General features: G+C 42.7%; 1 protein-coding gene across 3 annotated transcripts in view; it reads left to right on the plus strand.

Annotated features, from left to right (window-relative positions):
• Window positions 1–13,532, plus strand: part of herc2 (HECT and RLD domain containing E3 ubiquitin protein ligase 2) — a 53,549-nt gene extending 40,017 nt beyond the window's left edge. For 2 of the 3 annotated variants that reach the window (XM_031309458.2, XM_031309460.2), the window contains exons 79-91: window positions 234–395; window positions 778–869; window positions 988–1,127; window positions 1,409–1,596; window positions 2,598–2,795; window positions 2,916–2,999; window positions 4,283–4,424; window positions 4,564–4,758; window positions 5,015–5,127; window positions 10,121–10,311; window positions 10,403–10,508; window positions 10,683–10,895; window positions 12,590–12,862. In XM_031309458.2, the coding sequence (XP_031165318.1) occupies window positions 234–395; window positions 778–869; window positions 988–1,127; window positions 1,409–1,596; window positions 2,598–2,795; window positions 2,916–2,999; window positions 4,283–4,424; window positions 4,564–4,758; window positions 5,015–5,127; window positions 10,121–10,311; window positions 10,403–10,508; window positions 10,683–10,895; window positions 12,590–12,862 (2,097 nt within the window). Of the gene's footprint in view, window positions 1–233; window positions 396–777; window positions 870–987; window positions 1,128–1,408; window positions 1,597–2,597; window positions 2,796–2,915; window positions 3,000–4,282; window positions 4,425–4,563; window positions 4,759–5,014; window positions 5,128–10,120; window positions 10,312–10,402; window positions 10,509–10,682; window positions 10,896–12,589 lie in introns of all 3 variants that reach the window. The other variant, XM_031309459.2, reaches the window with a different exon arrangement.
• Window positions 13,533–18,580: the final 5,048 nt, after the last annotated feature.

Raw genomic sequence — 18,580 nt, forward strand, 5'->3', positions numbered from 1 at the left:
CAGTTTCTCACGCAACTCAAAATACTGTGCTGTATACATATAGTGAGTGCACTGCAAGGTTTGTCAGTACACCGAAAAGTCTCGAAAATACCTGTCAACCCAGTGTTTCAGCGACATTTATGTCTCTGTGTTTGGACAGGAATCAAACCAGTTACTCTGCCTCACTCTGACAAGGTTTCCCAGACAATCACGGTGGGCTAAAGCTGATGTTTGTGTCTGTATGGCTTATCCAGGTGGATGCACTACAGGGTCACAGGGTCATTGATGTAGCCTGCGGCAGTGGGGACGCCCAGACACTGTGTCTAACAGATGATGACATGGTCTGGTCCTGGGGAGACGGGGACTATGGCAAATTGGGCCGGGGAGGCAGTGACGGCTGCAAAATCCCAATGAAAGTAAGACCATTTACACAGCAGTGTGCACTGGAGCATCACTTTATTCTTGCCTTTTTTTCCGCTAGTTATTTTATACAGGAAGGGACCACAGTATGAATTTTAAAAATATAAAAAAAAAATATATATATATATATATATATATATATATAATTTTTTATTAATTTACATTTCTATTTGTAGATCTCTTAGCTTCGTCCCATTCTGTTTCAGTGGAACAGGAAGGGGTTTTGTTTTTAAATGGATGATCTTATTGCATATACAAACGCATAATCTCACTCAACAAGATCGTATCGTTGTAGGGCGAGTGGCATAATCTAAGAGATCGGAGGTGTTTTTCATAATGGTCCATCAAATGATTGACAAATTGATTTCTTGTTTTCAGATTGACTCTCTTACCGGCCTCGGGGTGGTCAAAGTGGAATGTGGCTCTCAGTTTTCTGTGGCTCTTACTAAGCCTGGGGCAGTTTACACCTGGTACGTACAGCACAGAGTAGAGGATCTGTCATGGCCTCTTGTATCACTGTTGTTGTTGTTGTTGTTGTTGTTAGAGATGGCTCAGTTGTGTATGCTATATGTATCATGTTATTCTTAGGGGGAAAGGGGACTATCATCGGCTGGGCCATGGCTCTGACGACCATGTTCGACGACCCCGACAGGTTCAGGGGCTACAAGGAAAGAAAGTCATCGCCATCGCCACAGGGTCACTGCACTGTGTATGCTGCACAGAGGATGGTAGGATTGGCCATTTTATGCATACTCCTCCTATTTATATACAGTACCAGTCAAAAGTTTGGACACACTTTCTCATACAAGTGAATGGGAAAGTGTGTGCAAACCTTTGATTGGCACTATATGTTCCCTGACAAATGTATTTGTCAGTTTATTTCAGATCAGTTTATTATACAAGTTCTCTTTGCCATCTTGCCAGTTGATATCTTTGAGTCCCAACAGTTTAGCTGAATCGGGTTGGATTGCAGCTTCACAGAAAGTCTTTGTTGTTGTGTTTGGCTCAGGAGAAGTGTACACATGGGGTGACAATGATGAGGGCCAACTTGGAGACGGGACCACTAATGCCATCCAAAGGCCACGGCTAGTGGCTGCGCTGCAGGGCAAGAAGATCAACAGGGTGGCCTGTGGGTCTGCTCACACCCTCGCCTGGTCAACCAGCAAGCCCACCAATGCTGGGAAACTGCCCGCACAGGTACTGTACTTGTTTTGAAAAGAACTTTAAGGGAAACTTTGCCGATTTACTATTAACTTTGCATCATAATAATGTAGGTAGTATGTGTAAATGAACTATGTTAAACTTCCCTCCATCTTACCAGTGCATAGAGCTTCATACTCACAGGCCAGCAAAAAGCTTGCTGGCTCTCAGAGCTGTTGATGAAACTACAGATTGTACTTCCATTTACGGACACAAAGAGTATAGAAGTGGGTCAAGAGAGAGAGAGCTGCCTCTCTCTCCCTCACTCAAACTCAGATTACAGGCCAAACTCAGATTAAACTGTAAAACTAGACAGTGCTAATCAAATACAAACCAAGATTCTGTTACTGTATTGTCTATTTCTTGCCTAAGACATGTTTTCTGAAAAATATTTTAGCTTACCATTTAACTGTAATACGAGATCATTTGTTACCACCCAGCCACCATATGGATTCTGTGACGTGCTTGCATTACGTCACCCACCAGCAGGGGTTTCTACCTTTTCAGCTAAATGGAATACCACACCCCCCTTTTCTTTGTTTTCTCTGGCCATATAGTACCAATTTAAAAAACAAAACAATGTTTGTGCCATTTTACTGCATTGACAGCCAAGTTTTATGAAAAGACCCTCTCTCCAGCAGTAAAATACTTCTTTAAACTGTCATTCTTTATATATTGGAAAATGACTTCTCTGTCCATATGTTCCATTAGAGGGCAGTAATGCGTTGCAGACATAAGCATATTTTATTTATTACATTTTTTGGGGGGGAGGTTCCACCTTTAATGGACAGGACAGCTAGGTGAGAGAGAGGGAAGACATGCCGGAAATCGTTACAGGTTGGACTCGAACCCTGGACCTCTGCGTCGAGGCATAAACCTCTGTATATTTGCGCCTGCTCTACCAACTAGAGATAAGCATTATTAAAACAAAGTCACTTGCAGACCTTCAAATGCCCATCATGCTGTCAATCTCTAACGGTCTATGTGGTGTGTTATAGGTTCCCATGGAGTACAACCACCTGCAGGAAATCCCCATCATGGCTCTGAGGAACAGGCTGCTGCTGCTGCATCATATTTCCGAGCTCTTCTGCCCGTGTATACCAATGTTTGACCTGGAGGGTCGACTGGGTCAGACAGGCCACGGACCCTCAGTGGGCTTTGACACACTCAGGGGCATCCTCATCTCCCAGGGCAAGGTGAGATAGCATCAATTTTAATCCCAGATTTATTTATTTTTTTATGAAAAATAATTTTCTCGGCACAAAAAAAAGTCTTATTTGCCTGGTGAAACAATTTGTGTTGTTGTCTGTGAATAGGAAGCAGCTTTCAGGAAGGTGGTTCAAGCCACAATGGTGAGGGACAGACAGCATGGACCTGTGGTGGAACTCAACAGGATACAGGTACCGTGGGAAATGCATGCAAACAACACACATTTTAAAGGGTAACTACTGTTTTTTTTTAACCTGGACCCTTTTATTCCTATGTTTTTGTGTCTAAGTGACTGATGGGAACAACAATCTTTGACATTGGTCCAGTATTAAGCGAGATCGCTGCAGTCGGCAGTCGCTACAATGTAAGTTAATAGGGCTATTCTCCAGCTTGTATTTACCTTCACAAAAGCGCTCATTTTGCCACGGACAAGTGTCTGACAACATTATGGAAAGGATTTCTAAGGAGGTCGAGCTTTCTGTAAAGAGTGAGACATAAAAACAGACTCCATGTAAATAAACAGTAATTTTAGCATCGTAAAATACACTTCATTCAAAGTCAACAGAAACAAAATAAAACTATGAAAAGACGTTTTGGGTCGCCTTTCCACTTTTCCAACCATCACAACTCTAGTTGTGGTTGAAATAAACACATAGTTTACCGATTTACATGAAAATATGTTGGCTCTATACATGCTAAAAGTATTGTTTTTTTAAATGGAGTCTGGTGGATTTAGCGCTAGCGACTTCAGAGCTGTTTCTGGTTAAACAGAAAGGTCTCAACAAGGTTTTAAAGGTCTATTTCTGAAAAGATCCTTTCCATAATGTTGTCAGACACACATATTAATCTGAGCCTGTCAAGCATTTTAGTGACGGTAAATGCAAGCTGGACAATTGCCCTATTAACTTACATTACAGCTTGTTTCACCGCTGCCGACTGCAGTGATCTTGCTTAATACTGGACCAATGTCAAAGATTGTTGTTCCCATCAGTCACTTAGACACAAAAAATAGGAATAGGAAAATAGGGTCCAGGTTGAAAAAAATGGTAGTTACCCTTTAACAACTGCCTGCTCATAATCTGTTTCACAATCCCTTTTATCTTCAAGTCTCTACTCACTCTGCCCGAGGCAGAGTGATTATTAGTGTGAGTTTGATCGCCAGATTATAATGGGATCATTTGTGTTCTCTCTGTGTGTGTGTGTGTGTCTCTCTCTCTCTCTCTCTCTCTCTCTCTCTCTCTCTCTCTCTCTCTCTCTCTCTCTCTCTCTCTCTCTGTCTCTGTCTCTGTGTGTCTGTGATCTGTGCCCCAGCCTGTCTGCAGAGGTTCCTGGACTAAGTTTTAGACTTTACTCCACATAGTCTCAGTTCAGGCCACTGCGCCCCCACCCCCCATCGCCATCCTCTAGCTAGAAGGAAGTTATAAAGAACAGAAACAAATGAAACCCTAATCTCTTTTTCTTCTTCACCCTGCAGGTGAAGCGTTCCCGTAGCAAAGGAGGCCTGGCAGGTCCCGACGGAACCAAGTCTGTATTTGGTCAGATGTGTGCCAAAATGAGTTCGTTCAGCCCAGACAGCCTGCTGCTCCCTCATCGAGTGTGGAAGGTCAAATTTGTGGGTAGGTGTTAACACTGTCATGTCCACTCCTTGCCCAAATGTCTCTGACATATTATTCTTTAAAAGTAAATTAACAGCAAAACAGGGCTATGTGTATTTCCTCACCCTGGACGTTTTAAGTAGTCGTTTTTGTTTCTCAGGGGAGTCTGTGGACGACTGCGGCGGAGGCTACAGCGAGTCCATTGCCGAAATGTGCGAGGAGCTGCAGAATGCCCTGACTCCACTGCTCATTGTCACCCCCAACGGTCGCGACGAGTCGGGCGCCAACAGGGACTGTTTCCTGCTAAACCCCGCAGCCAAGTCCGCTCTTCACATGAGCATGTTCCGCTTCCTAGGTATAATCCAGTTAATCTCCCAGTTGTGTCATCTGGGGTGTTAATCCTAGATTAACAAAAGAAAATATGTATGTTTATTTTAAAATGTGCAAATGCTTCATTTTGCTGATAAAACACCTGGCCTGAATTGTTGAGCATGCTTCATTTATTACAGATATTTCTGCTTTTTTGCTGCACACATTTTGCACAGAACAGTGTTAGATGATTGTTCTTTGTTGATCTGTGAGTAATGTGCTCTGCCTTGCTGTGTCTGCAGGAGTGCTCCTGGGCATTGCAATCCGGACCGGAAGCCCTCTTAGTCTGAATCTGGCAGAGCCGGTATGGAAACAGCTGGCTGGCATGAACCTGACCATTGCTGACCTCAGTGAGGTACGTACACAGCCTTGCTCCTCTGTACACAATGGGGCCCCCCAGTGTGTACTACTGTAGTACACACTGATGATGATTGAATGAGTGACTGTAACTTTTCAAACAATGGGCCTCATGCAAAAAACACTCTTAACTACAAACTGATTTAGGGCGTTTTCACACCTGAAAGTCCGAACCAAGGTCCGGACCACGGTTCATGTTTTTGTTACATTGTCTACATTTGATCCGGTAAGTTTTGGTTTCACACTGCAGTTATGCAAGCGCACTAAAGATCTATACGTGACAAAACTCCGTCCTGCCGTCATCACATACGTGAGCTGCGTCTCCAGATACTGATAATTGATTGGTTTTTAGACGGGCTTTCCCGTCCTCTCGTCTCCTCTCTCTGTGTCAGAGTTTTTTCATCTGACTGCTGCTCTCCATACAGCCGCGGCTCTTTCTGTTTTGTTGTGATGTTGAGAAGCAAGACACGGGAACTTTCTGGAGAATTTATTCAGAGACAAACGGAAACCTACACTGTACATTTACTACCACTTAACAAATAAACTGCTGATGTATTCTCTGCTCTGATAGCTGACAGCTGTCTGCTCTGAGCGCATTCACCGTCACTCTCTCATGTAGCCTACACACTAAGCACCGAGCTATTCCTTAAAGGAGCTATTCCCCGGTCTTGTAACACAAGGAGAGTCTGCCAGAGCTTCTTCTATTTGGTCCGAAAGTCCGAACCATCCAAAAAATGCTTTCACACTATAAACGAACTGGACCATGGTTCAGTTTGGTCCGGACCGAGACCACCTCTTTTGGTCGGACCAAAATTTGGTCTTTTGATCCGGACCGTGGTCCGCGGGAGGTTTCACACCTGTAATTTTGGTTCGGGTCAAACTGAAAAGTCCGAAAGTCCGGACCAAATGAGGTATGTGTGAAAACGCCCTGAGACATTAGACCTATTAGTCAACAAGATCCATCTGGCATACGTCACTGTGTTCAGACTTTTTAGTTTGTTTTATGTATCGGTTTTTAAGTTGTAGCACCTGTGCATGACAGTTCATAGAATAAGAAGAGAATCTAGTGTGTGTCTTTTTATTCAAGTGTTCATTTGATGATAAATGACTAAGAAAAACTAATCAACTACCAGAGGTTTAGCTTTTTTTTGTATATTTTGCCATAGCGACAGTTTAGTAGTTCCAACAGCTTACTCAGGGTCCTCATGCTCTCTGTCCAGGGGAACCTCCTCATATCATCCACATAACAGTGTGACACGCATAGGTGTACTATGACTGTCACACTGTTATGTGGATGATATGCAACTGTATATCCTGATAAAGCCTGGTACCATCGATGTGTCTTGCCTTACTTGAATTAAGAATTGGATTTCCAAAATGTTCCTGCAGCTTACTAACTCCAAACTAGAGATCATTATAATTCCCCCTCCTGGTCCCAGCACTTGCATTATTAACAAGTTCTCGTCTTTCTTCTCTGGTTGCCTTATTTAATGATGTTAAGCCTGTAATCTAGGTGTCATTTTTTACTACAAGCTGTCTTTCAATTCTCAGGTTACTTACATTGTTTTGTTTTGTTCAACTGAAACATCTACCCAAGATCAGATCAGATCCTTTCATTGCTTTTGAAGATGTTTTTTTAGCGGCTAACTTCATGTCCAATCATCCCATCTTTATTCTTGCTACAATGCTGCTGCTGCTCTGATGACACGTCAGTGGGAGTATCGGGGACCTCTACTAAATCGTTTATATTTTCGTCTGCTGATTTCTTACAGCAGGACTTGAAGCTCTGCAGTGTGATATTCTTCTCTTTACTCTTGAAAGGATTTTTGTGAATAAAACTTTTCCACAAACAGAGTGGAGCAGATGTCCTCATGCAGTAATTTAGGGGTGTCAGTTACGCTAATGAACTAGTCTATATCGACAACGTTTCATATACAGGATAGTTCAGGTGCCGCTGGAGGTTCTGCCAGGTGTCCCTCGCCTTCCGCTTTCTTTGTGTTGGCATTCTAAACTCCAGTCGATTCGAGAAACATCATCCAAGCTAAAACTGACAATCAAATTATATTTCTCTTTTTTTTTGAGTAAAGTTCTCATCACAGTCTCGACAGCCATTTTAATTCCAGAGCTGCCCTCCCTACGTACACGTTCCATCAAAACAAGTTCCTTCCCGAGGCTATTTTGCAGAGGCACTGTACCTGCGCCCAGCGCTTAGCGGCGCCCAAGACAATTGTGATTGGTTTAAAGAAATGCCAATAAACCAGAGCACGTTTTCTCCTACTCTGGAATGTTGTGTGGAATAGCCAGACAGGTCTGGCAGTGCGAGACTACTAATGAACTAATCTCACACACATATGCACCTATTCATGAAGAGGTGGCATTCATCAGGTGGAAATTAGCGAATTGTGCAGTTATGAGTTTGTTCTGTACCCTCTAAGTCCCATGCACTTCTTTTTTCTCTAGCTTAACTACCATCTCCGCCACCATCTATGAGAAGGAATGCCTCTCTTTGTCAGACATTATATAACCGTTCAAGCCCTTGTGATCTGCATTATAACCTGCAAAAAGAACACATTCCTATACATTCCTCCTCAGATTAAACCTTAAGCCTATCAGCTGCCTGCTCGACGGAGTCCTGCAGAGAGAAACTTTACTGTAAGCTCATACTGTACCTGCTCTTCAGAAAGGTTCAAATCTATATTCATTTTAGTAAAGGAAGTCATGAGCCACAATCTCAGCTTTTGTTTAAGAGATGGCCACTCACACTGCCCTCACGTTGTGATCATGAGCTCCTGAACCATCATTGAGAGAATATTGGAGTGGGAAAAAAGGCTCTTTTCCTTCACAAAGCTGCTCTTGTTTTGCAGTTTTGCCCTTAAGGTATTAGAAAGGTTAGATGGGAAATGAATCCAGCATAAGACGCAAGACGGACTAGATGGCTGTGGAGCTCCCAGGAATCGTGTTGTGAGCACGAGGGCATGAGTGCACTCACATGTAAGTGCATATTTACATGTGAGTGCACTCATGCCCTCGTGCACACAGCGAAGAATGCATACTCCAGGTGAAATGATGGGTTATTAAAAGACAAATGGACAGTGTTGGGTAGTAACGTGTTACCCAGTAATGTATTACTGTAATATTATTACTTCACCCAGTAACGAGTAGTGTAACAGTAATTACATTAGAGGTATTAATCCAAGTGATGCTGCGTTACCAGAATGTGATTTGTTGTTTTTTTTCTAGGTAGGCTTTCTTATATGACCATGTGACGTGTACACTTGTGACGTAATTTAGCACACGGCTAGTCTCTATCGTAGACGTTACATTTCCGGGATAGTTAGGTGGCGCCAGAAATTCCGCCGGATGTCCCTCTGTGTATATAGTATATGTATATGGAAATCCTGGAGCTTTCTTAGTGGGTATACTGCGTATACCTGCGTATCACGTAGACTATACCACTGTAAACAACGTCCACAGCCTCTAAAAAAAGTTAAATGTAACAACTTAATGTTGAATTCACACGCTCTTTTCACATCGTAGGAAAGCACATCGCTATCGCCAGATGAGTGACAATTTTGACAAATTTTCGCTAACCAGTGTATGATGAAGGCATGTTGGGTGGGTGAAATTAGAAAGCTAACGTTAGCTAACGAGCAGCAGCCGGCCGTTCGGTCGCTCCGCTCATTTGCCGAGAGAACAGCTGACAGCCCGGGAGAGGCACTGTCTGGTTAACACCAGTTTTTAGCTGTGACTGTCCTTCCTTTGCCGTACCTGGGCTTGCTACGTTTTGGCTGCTGTCTGTGGATTTCTTCATGCGCAGCTCGTATTCTTTTGGATGTTTCATGCGCAGGTGTTTTAGCAGCGGAGATATTGTGTGTTGTTTGGGGTCCTTGCCGCCGCGGGACGGCATTGCGGTTTGGGCGTGTGGCTCAGCTTGGGTCGCCTTCTTTTGGCTGGGGTGCTGTCGAGCGGCGCCTTTTCTGCTCGTGAGTTCCATTTCCACTTTCTCACAGCCTACTGCATTGAACGCTCCACCTACATAAACACCTTCCCGTAATCAACGGCGGCGTCATTACGTCGACCAGCGTAGTGCAGGCGTAGGGTTCGGTTCGGTGGAAAAAAATTCTAAGGTTTGGCATGAACCGAACCCCGTCAAAAAGCCCAATATTCAGTGGATTTGTGAGGACTATGGTTAACTGCTCCTCAGATCTCTGCAGGGTAAATCCAGACAGCTAGCTAGACTATCTGTCCAATCTGAGTTTTCTGTTGCACGACTAAAACTACTTTTGAATGTACACATGTTCCACCAAAACAAGTTCCTTCCCGAGGTTATTTTGCAGCGGCACAGTCTAAGCTAAGCGCCTCCCAAGACGATTGTGATTGGTTTAAAGAAATGCCAATAAACCAGAGCATGTTCTTCTCCCATCCAGGAATGCTGTGTGGACTAGCCAGACCCTCCTCCGCAGGGCTGTGGAGGAGGGTCTGACGATGCGAGACTAGCGTGCAGCAGGTCAAGGCCAGGTCACGTCACCTCGGCTACTAGCCAAAAGACTAGACGAAGGATAACGGAGAGAGGAATACTTTTAACAGCTGGAAGTATTGTCATATACAGTAATGGCCTTAATCCGAGTGGGACCATCGATGACATCCAACGTGTCACTGTGAGCAGAGCAGAGCAGCGTCCCTCTCCTCTCTTGCCGTATGCACACAGGCAGAGCGAGTTACTATGGTTACGGGAATCTGTGTCGTCTGCAAAAAACCTAACGTGTAAATGTGCGATAGTCTTAACATAACAGCCTGAATGCAGAATGTTTGAAGTTCTGCAGTTTGGCTGATTGTTGACTCCTCCTGTAAGGTTCATTATTGTTTCAATAAAGTCATTGAGTTCTAAAGGAGCTGGCTAAACCAAAGTAACGTATTACCCTTCCTGAGTAACTTGCCCAACACTGCAAATGGCGGTAATATTAAGTGGTGATCTGCTCTGTACCTCCCAGGTTGATAAGGATTTTATTCCTGGCTTGATGTACATCCGGGACAACGAGGCCACAGCGGAGGAGTTCGAGGCCATGACCCTGCCCTTCACCGTGCCCAACGCCAGCGGCCAGGACATCCAGCTCAGCTCCAAGTTCTCCCACATCACCCTGGAGAACCGTGCAGAATACGTCCGCCTGGCAATTAACTACAGGTGAGAGACCCGCTGAATGAAGAGAAGCGTATACTTTACAATTTGTATTTGTGTTTACCTTTTTCTGTTTTGTTTTTAAACCACCCTCCAGGCTCCACGAGTTCGACGAGCAGGTCTCTGCTGTGCGCGAGGGAATGGCTCGAGTAGTTCCCGTTCCCTTGCTGTCGCTTTTCACCGGTTACGAACTGGAAACAATGGTTAGTGAGAGCAGTTTTAGGGTTGTGACATTGCCTGTATCCTCCGGCTGTGTGCTGGTTTGACCGTACATTTTTCCATGTATTTATTTATTTATTTGGCCTGTGAAGCCCTTTGTGACTCCGTCTGTGATAAGTGCCATATGAATAAACTTTACTTACATACTTACTTACTAGGTGTGTGGAAGCCCGGACATCCCTCTCCACCTGCTGAAGTCAGTGGCCACTTATAAGGGAGTGGAGCCGACATCATCGCTCATCCAGTGGTTCTGGGAAGTGATGGAGTCCTTCTCCAACACAGAGAGGTCTCTTTTCCTGAGGTTTGTCTGGGGTCGTACGCGTCTCCCGCGCACCATCGCTGACTTCCGTGGGCGGGATTTTGTTGTGCAGGTAAGAAGTGAAGATCTGACTGCAGGTCTTGAAAAAAAAGTCTTAAAAAGCACTAAATTTAGTTCCTTAAAAAAGCCTAAAGCGTGATTTATGCTTCTGCGTTAAATTTACGCCGTCGATAGGTACGTGGAGACACGGACCTACGCCGTAGACCGACGTCACCTCTCGAAAAATGTAACTACACGTCACGGCAACGCACGTCGCTCGGCTGTGGCTTGGTAGCGTTGCATTTCCCCCCCGACTCATTTCCTGGTTCTCCTTCTCCATAAACAACATGAAATCAAGGAGAGGGTTAACTTCTCCTGCTCCAGATGTCTCACCGTGGTCAGAAAGAACAGAGGAGACACTACTCTGAAGATAACCACCGTCACTCTCTCACTCTACCACACACTTCCCAACACACACACACACACACACACACACACACACACGTCGGCCCTGCTAAAAGATCGACGCACACACCAACGCACAAGTGTAAACTTCAGGCCACTTATGTAGGCTACGGTGAAAGCTCTGCATGGAGCCTCCGCACAACCATAAATCAACTTAAGAAGGTATTAAAAAGTCTTTAATATGTTCTCTGGCCTGTGATGGACAGTAATATTAGTTATAAAATGTTTTGATATCCGATTGCGTACACCTATCATCTAAAAATGGAATAGTTTTGACAGTGGATTGTGCGTGCAGGAGGCTGTTTAATCCTCTTTTCAGTCAGCAACATCAGACCTGTAGCAAATGCTTCCACTTCTGCTAGATACAGTAGCTAGTAAGTTCATTGTCTCATAATGGGCAAGTGTCAGTTTTAGCAAGAACCTAAATTAGATTAATCGTAAATAAATGGGATTCATCATTTTTATTTGGTTACTGGTCATACTTTGGCTGGTAATAGTTATGCTGCAATCCGTTCACCCATTGGCAATACAAATCGATTAATACATGTTAAAAGTTCCTTTTAACGTATCATAGTATGCATAGAACCTTTAACACAGAAGTACAGTATAAATCCTAGGGATGCACTGAATCCAGGATTTGGCTTCAGATTCTGCTGAATATTGGGCTTTTTGACGGGGTTCAGTTTCTGCCAAACCGTAGAATTTTTTTTCCAGCGAACCGAACCCTACTCTCGCACTCCACGCGCTACGCTGGTCGACGTAATGACGATTGCTGTTGATTACAGGAAGCTGTTTACGTAGGTGGACCGTTCAATGCAGTAGGCTGTGAGAAAGTGAAAATGGAACTCGGTAGCAGAAAAAGTGTAGTTTGGCAGTACTTTCAGTCAAAAGAAGGCCATTCAAGTCCAGCTACATGTTCAATTTACAATGCTGATTAGTCTGGTGGTGGCGAGGACCCTAAACTATACACAACATCACCGCTGTTACAACATCTGGTATGAAACATTCAAAAGAATACGAGTTGTGCATGAAGGAATCTACAGACAGCAGCCAAAATGCTGCAACTTCAGGTACGGTAAGGAAGGACAGTCACTGTTTACTTCATTAATGTGTTTACTGTGTTCATGGACTGAGGATGGGAGGAGGATTCAGTATTGGGTTTCGGATTCGGCAGAATCTTAACCAGTGGAGTCGGTATTCAGCCAAACACCAAAAATCTGGATTCGGTGCATCCCTAGTATAAATCCAGCTTAATATTGACCTGATTGGAAGACCTAAGAACATCATCTTCTCTGTCCCTAGGTGCTGGATAAGTACAACCCCCCAGACCACTTCCTGCCAGAGTCCTACACATGTTTCTTCCTGCTGAAGCTGCCCAGGTACTCGTGTAAACAGGTACTGGAGGAGAAACTGAAATACGCCATTCACTTCTGCAAGTCTATCGACACCGACGACTACGCGCGCATCGCCCTGTCTGGGGAGCCCGCCGCTGACGACAGCAGCGAAGACTCGGACAACGAGGATGCCGACTCCTTTGCTTCGGACTCCACCCAGGACTACTTAACAGGACACTGAACTCCGACCATTATAGATAGAAGGACTAGTCGAGGAAGAGCTGCCACAGAGAGACTGCTTTAATCTCACCTATTAATACACACATTCATACAGGCATTCTACTAAGACACAAACGTCTGTGGGGGAATATGTGCAATGAGCTTTAAAAGCATTATAAGCTAAAGAGAGGAACAAACGCGGGTTCGCTCAAATTTAGTTTCTTTAAAATAAAGTGGGGTGATCAGCTGCACATGTCATTGTTGTCTTACATCAGAATAATGTATATTGTTACAGTTAGAAAAAGGCTCCAGCCTAGCACTGTGGTAGATTTCTCCCTCTGGTTTGTGTGAATTACCTGTCCTTAGATTGTATATAGAAATCGATGTATGACAAAACAGTAGTATTACTTTTTCTTGGTTAACAGCCATGTTTCTTTATAAAAAAAAAAACCCAACATTTTTAACTTGAAAAAGTCAGTGTTTCCCACTCGGCTCATGTCAGTCAGAGCCCACTGGAGGGTCATTTTAAGATTCCCGTATTTACCCCTCCCTCCACCATGTTTGTGCACTGTCTCCTTAAAGAATGTATATAATATGATTGTGCCATGTATTCACAGAAGGTCTCATTCCTGCATAATAAATGTTAATACATTTCTGTTAATAAATTCAAATGAAAAAATACTGAAGCCTGATGGAACATTTTGTTGCTGGAGTGGGTGCGCGTGTGTGTCTCTGTGGTGTGTGTGTGTGTGTGTGTGTGTGTGTGTGTGGAATGTAATGTTCCAAAATAATTATAATAAGCAAAGCAGTTGCATAAACATGTCAAGACTTATGCACAAATGCTTTCAATAAAAATATTTGAAACAGAATGTAATGTTTTTTAGGCAAGAGCTGGATCTGGAAGGTTTTTGGAAAAACAAGTGTGACACAAATTGATACAAGCAGTGTTTCTAATCATTTCAAAATAACATCTATATCTCGGATTTTTGTGCTTCATAAATCTTTATCAGACGTTGTAGTCTGGATCAAGGTTATTGTGTAAATGTAATGAGTTTGGAAAGGGTTAACATGCTCATTTCCTCATAAAGCCATTGTATTTATTTTTCCAATCTAGGTCAGAGGTTTATTTGGGTTGTGTTCCCTCTTTTCACCAGACGGTTAGCCGAAATTAAATCAGATTTTCTTTTTTTGATTTCTTTAGGAATCCCTTTTAATAAATGGTACAAAGGTTGTAGCAGAATGGAGGTGGAGTGTATTGATGTTGGACATCACTGTTAACCCTGTAGCTGGATGGGATTAAAGAAATCCCCCATAATTACCTCTGTACAGTGTGTTGCCAGCAGTGCTCGAGCATTATGATGGGCTGCGCTTCCCTCACGTGCTGTGAAAAAAAGGTGATGTGATGTAGGGGATCTTAAAACCCCGACTCACTCATGCACAGCTGTCACTACACATTCCTCATAGTGTCTGTAGTAAACTCCCGTGTGTGTGTGTGTGTGTGTGTGTCCAATTCGCCACATAAATTCACGTGTAGTTCAAAGGCATGAGAAAAAAACGGTCTGGTTAATGAAGGCATGATCTGGCTTAAACATCATTAGCATTCTTTGTAGACTTAGTGTAGTGCTTTTCCCCCCAGTAATAATCACAAAGTACATTATGCTGGGGGGAGTCAGATGCTTTGCAATACAGTCAGGGACGGAGGGGAGTGGGGGCGAGGAATGAACGGCCTCCTTCATCTATGGTTATGGGTTACATAGTCTGTTACTTAACCTGGTCAGCAACCACACAGAACAAAATGTTAGTGGATGTGTTCATATTGCATTCTTATACATATTCCTACTATTGTAACTTACTTATTATTATTATTATTATATTATATTTTAATCAGTTTTACAGATTTCTATCCATTGCTTATGAGCCTGTGCACTGTAATTCAGAACTTTGCTCCTATAAAGGCCTTGAAAAAAAATGTTTTCTCAGTCAGCTTCTTACTATGAAAGATGCATGAATGCTCTGCCAAAGTTAGAACATGTGTTTGGTTTATTTCACATCACATGAGACTCTTATCATTGGTAGGCGTGGCTCAGTTGGAAGAAGGAACTAATAACAGAGTCTCAAATCCATAACACCAAATGGCCACTGAAAAAGAACTGCTGTCACACCTGGGACTGTTCTGTTTGTGCGTGCTGCTGGTTTGTCTGTCTGTTAGCACTGTATGCACTTTCATCTACCCTAATCCCTTATGCAACTTTTTAACTTAAATCTATTTATTTATTTTATCCTGGCATGACTGTTTGTGTTTTTAATGATGTGTTATGCCATCAATGCGGAGCTGCTAAACTGCTTTTCGTTGTTTGTAAAGCAATGACAAAAAAACTATTCTATTTAACGCACATACAGTATGGGCATATGAGTGGTGTGTGTGTATATATGTATATATATATATATATATATATATATATATATATATATATACACACAAAAAAGTCTAGCCCTCACTAACAATATATATATATATATATATATATATATATATATATAGCAAATTGTATGTAGCTAGATGGGAGTGTAGGACAGTACCAAGGGTCAGGAATGGAAGTTAAATTGATAAACATTAATACAAATTACTGAGCTGTGGAGAAGGGGTAAGACTATTGTGATTGGTTTAAAGAAATGCCAAAAAACTAGAGCACGTTTTTCTCCCATCCCGAAATGCTGTGTGGACTAACCAGACCCTCCTTCACAGCGCTGTGGAGGAAGGTCTGGACATGCGAGACTACAGAAAGTATTAAGAAAGAAATATCCTACAGTACAAGGTAGTGAAATTCTATCTCTGCATTTAACCCATCCGAAGCATTAGGAGCAGTGGACAACCACATAGCAGCGTCTAGGGTTCAGTGTCTTTAAAAATTTAGAAAAATTTAAAAAATATTGAGTTCATATAGTGCAATACATGGCATATTATATGAGGGAAGTGTCATATTACACAGCAGAAACGTGTAGAGTTAATGTGTAGTTAATAAACCATTATGCAGATTTTAAAGCAACACCAAAGCACTTTTCCTCTTCGGTCCCCCTACAGGTTGGAAGCGGAATTGTCCATTACCGCTGTCGTATGTCTTATTATGTCTCATTCGTACTACAGATCTGCTACCCGATCTGGCAAACTTGCATAGTGTAATGTAATGGACAATTCCCCTTCCAACCTGTAGGGGGACCGAAGAGGAAAAGTGCTTTAGTTGCCTTAATATGCACCTGAAATATTATTGTTTCTGTGCATATATGCATAAACACTGCACTGAAATAATCCTAATAATCTTTAATATGCGCCTCATATTTTTGCCATTTACTGCATTATTATAACAACTCAAAACAACAGAATGAATCAGTGTAAGTCTTTATATATATTATATATTAATATTAAGCCTGTATTGCTGACAGTATTAGTTATAACATGATGTTAAGCTGTTTAACATGTCAACAGAGAGAAGGCAGCTCTGTGAGGCTGCAGCAGCTTGTGACTGCATGTGAGAGGTAGACAAAGGAGCGTGATGGTCCTGTCTGCAACAAGCTTTTCTCTTTCTATTCATGCCGGCCCTTTATTCATTCCTGGAAAAGCAGAGTAAGCTTTATAAGAGTGACTTTCAGTGGTATGGGAAATGAGCAGAGATGCCACAAGTCTCTGAGCTAGAGTCCAAGTCAAGTCTCATCTAAACCCCTTAACAGATACTTAAGCTTAAAGTTATAAACATTCAGATACTACAAGTCCAAGTCAAGTCTCAAGTCTCTGAGTTAGAGTCCAAGTCAAGTCTCAAGTCTCTGAGCTACAGTCCAAGTCAAGTCTCAAGTCTCTGAGCTACAGTCCAAGTCAAGTCTCAAGTCTCTGAGCTAGAGTCCAAGTCAAGTCTCAAGTCTCTGAGCTACAGTCCAAGTCAAGTCTCAAGTCTCTGAGCTACAGTCCAAGTCAAGTCTCAAGTCTCTGAGCTACAGTCCAAGTCAAGTCTCAAGTCTCTGAGCTAGAGTCCAAGTCAAGTCTCAAGTCTCTGAGCTAGAGTCCAAGTCAAGTCTCAAGTCTCTGAGTTACAGTCCAAGTCAAGTCTCAAGTCTCTGAGCTAGAGTCCAAGTCAAGTCTCTGAGCTACAGTCCAAGTCAAGTCTCTTCAGTATTTTGCAGTCAGCCTTTATTTTGTTTGGGCCTTGTTGTATGAAGTTTTTAAAGCCAAAGCTTCTGATGAATGGCACAACAGCTGAAGAAAAAAAACAGCGTCAGTTATTATTTCTTAAAGGGAGTAATACTCAACAATCACATGCTTTTTCACTCATTCACTACTCCCTTCATAATAGACACTTAATAGTTTACTCAATAGTGAGCAGGGAATTGATATTTTGGACACATATACATCTATAATAATAATAATAATAATAATAATAAACTTTATTTATAAAGCACCTTTCAAAACTTTTGGATATCCAATTGGTTTACAGTGTAGAACCAGGCATCTCCATGCACCCCTAAAGGATCAGAAGATCATGGCTGCAAGACAAATTCTTGCCAGCACCACCACAGCTACTGGAAAGCTTTAACTATTGACCCAAGGCCTGTGCATTTTATTTTTTTAAGGGGCTGTCGCAGGCCAGGAGCCAAGATGAAGTGACTTAGTGAGCCGTTAGAAATTGCGAGGGGACAATTTGTTTCATAAAGTAAAACTGAAAGTATTCACCCCCCTTTCCAACAAGCTAGCCTGCCATGGTTGGTACCAATTGATTTCTTACATTGTCTAGTTTCAAATATACAAATATATGTAGCCTATATATAAGCCGGTGTCAGCCTCTGAAAGACAGCATGCTATGTTGGTGGACCATCGGATCATTCTTAGGTAAACAGAGGAGGCTAAGCCCCCTTAAGACCCCTTGTGGCGCTGGGACTGAGTCACGACCAAATTAGGGGTTAACAATTTCTTAAATCAGGTTTCTTAAGAAAGATCAGAAGCAGCATAACCCCATAACAGCTCTGCAAGTTCCTTAATTAGACGTGATCTTTTTCATCAGCTTTAGTTTGAGCCCTTGGGGGACCTGTGGTAGAATTTCCAGCTTACGATCTCATGCTATGTATGTTGAGACAGTGGTACCCCAGTTGTCATTCAGGCAGAGTAGTACTTCAACTCTGTCTCCATAGATGACGGGAGACGTAACAGCTGTATGATAAGACTGTGCTGCCTCAAGCGCTCTCACGGAGGAAGTAAACCCATAACACATTCTGTCTATGCTGAGGTATTTTGGTTAAGCATGTGTTTACAGCGCCCGCGTCATCTTTGTTAACATTGAAGGTTAAGCTAAACTTAACGCCTCCAGCATGAGTTTAAATAGCCTACAACTCAGGAAGACATGAACTTCAGAGAATTGCGGCGGCACGACATGATAACACATTGTGGTTAAACTATACTACCTGTCTAAATGTTCTCCTCAATTGAGATTCCATTGAATGCTTCTGTGTAAGTCATCAAAGTCTCCCGAAACTTCTTCACATATGTGAAATGAGTTGTGCTGCTCCTGAGTTTTTGCTTGGCTGTCAGCCATTCGTGCCAGAGCCCTGATGAACTGGCAGTGGTGGCTTGGGCCTTGCCCATTGTTTCTCTCATATCAGTTGGTTAGCTATCTGCTGAACCAGAGACGTCACTGAGTTGGCAACACATTGGTTGACCTTTTTAGTTTTGAGGGAAATGTCTCAACAGGAATGGATT

This window comes from Sander lucioperca, chromosome 11 (genome assembly GCF_008315115.2).
Source record: "Sander lucioperca isolate FBNREF2018 chromosome 11, SLUC_FBN_1.2, whole genome shotgun sequence".
Lineage (NCBI taxonomy): Eukaryota > Metazoa > Chordata > Actinopteri > Perciformes > Percidae > Sander > Sander lucioperca.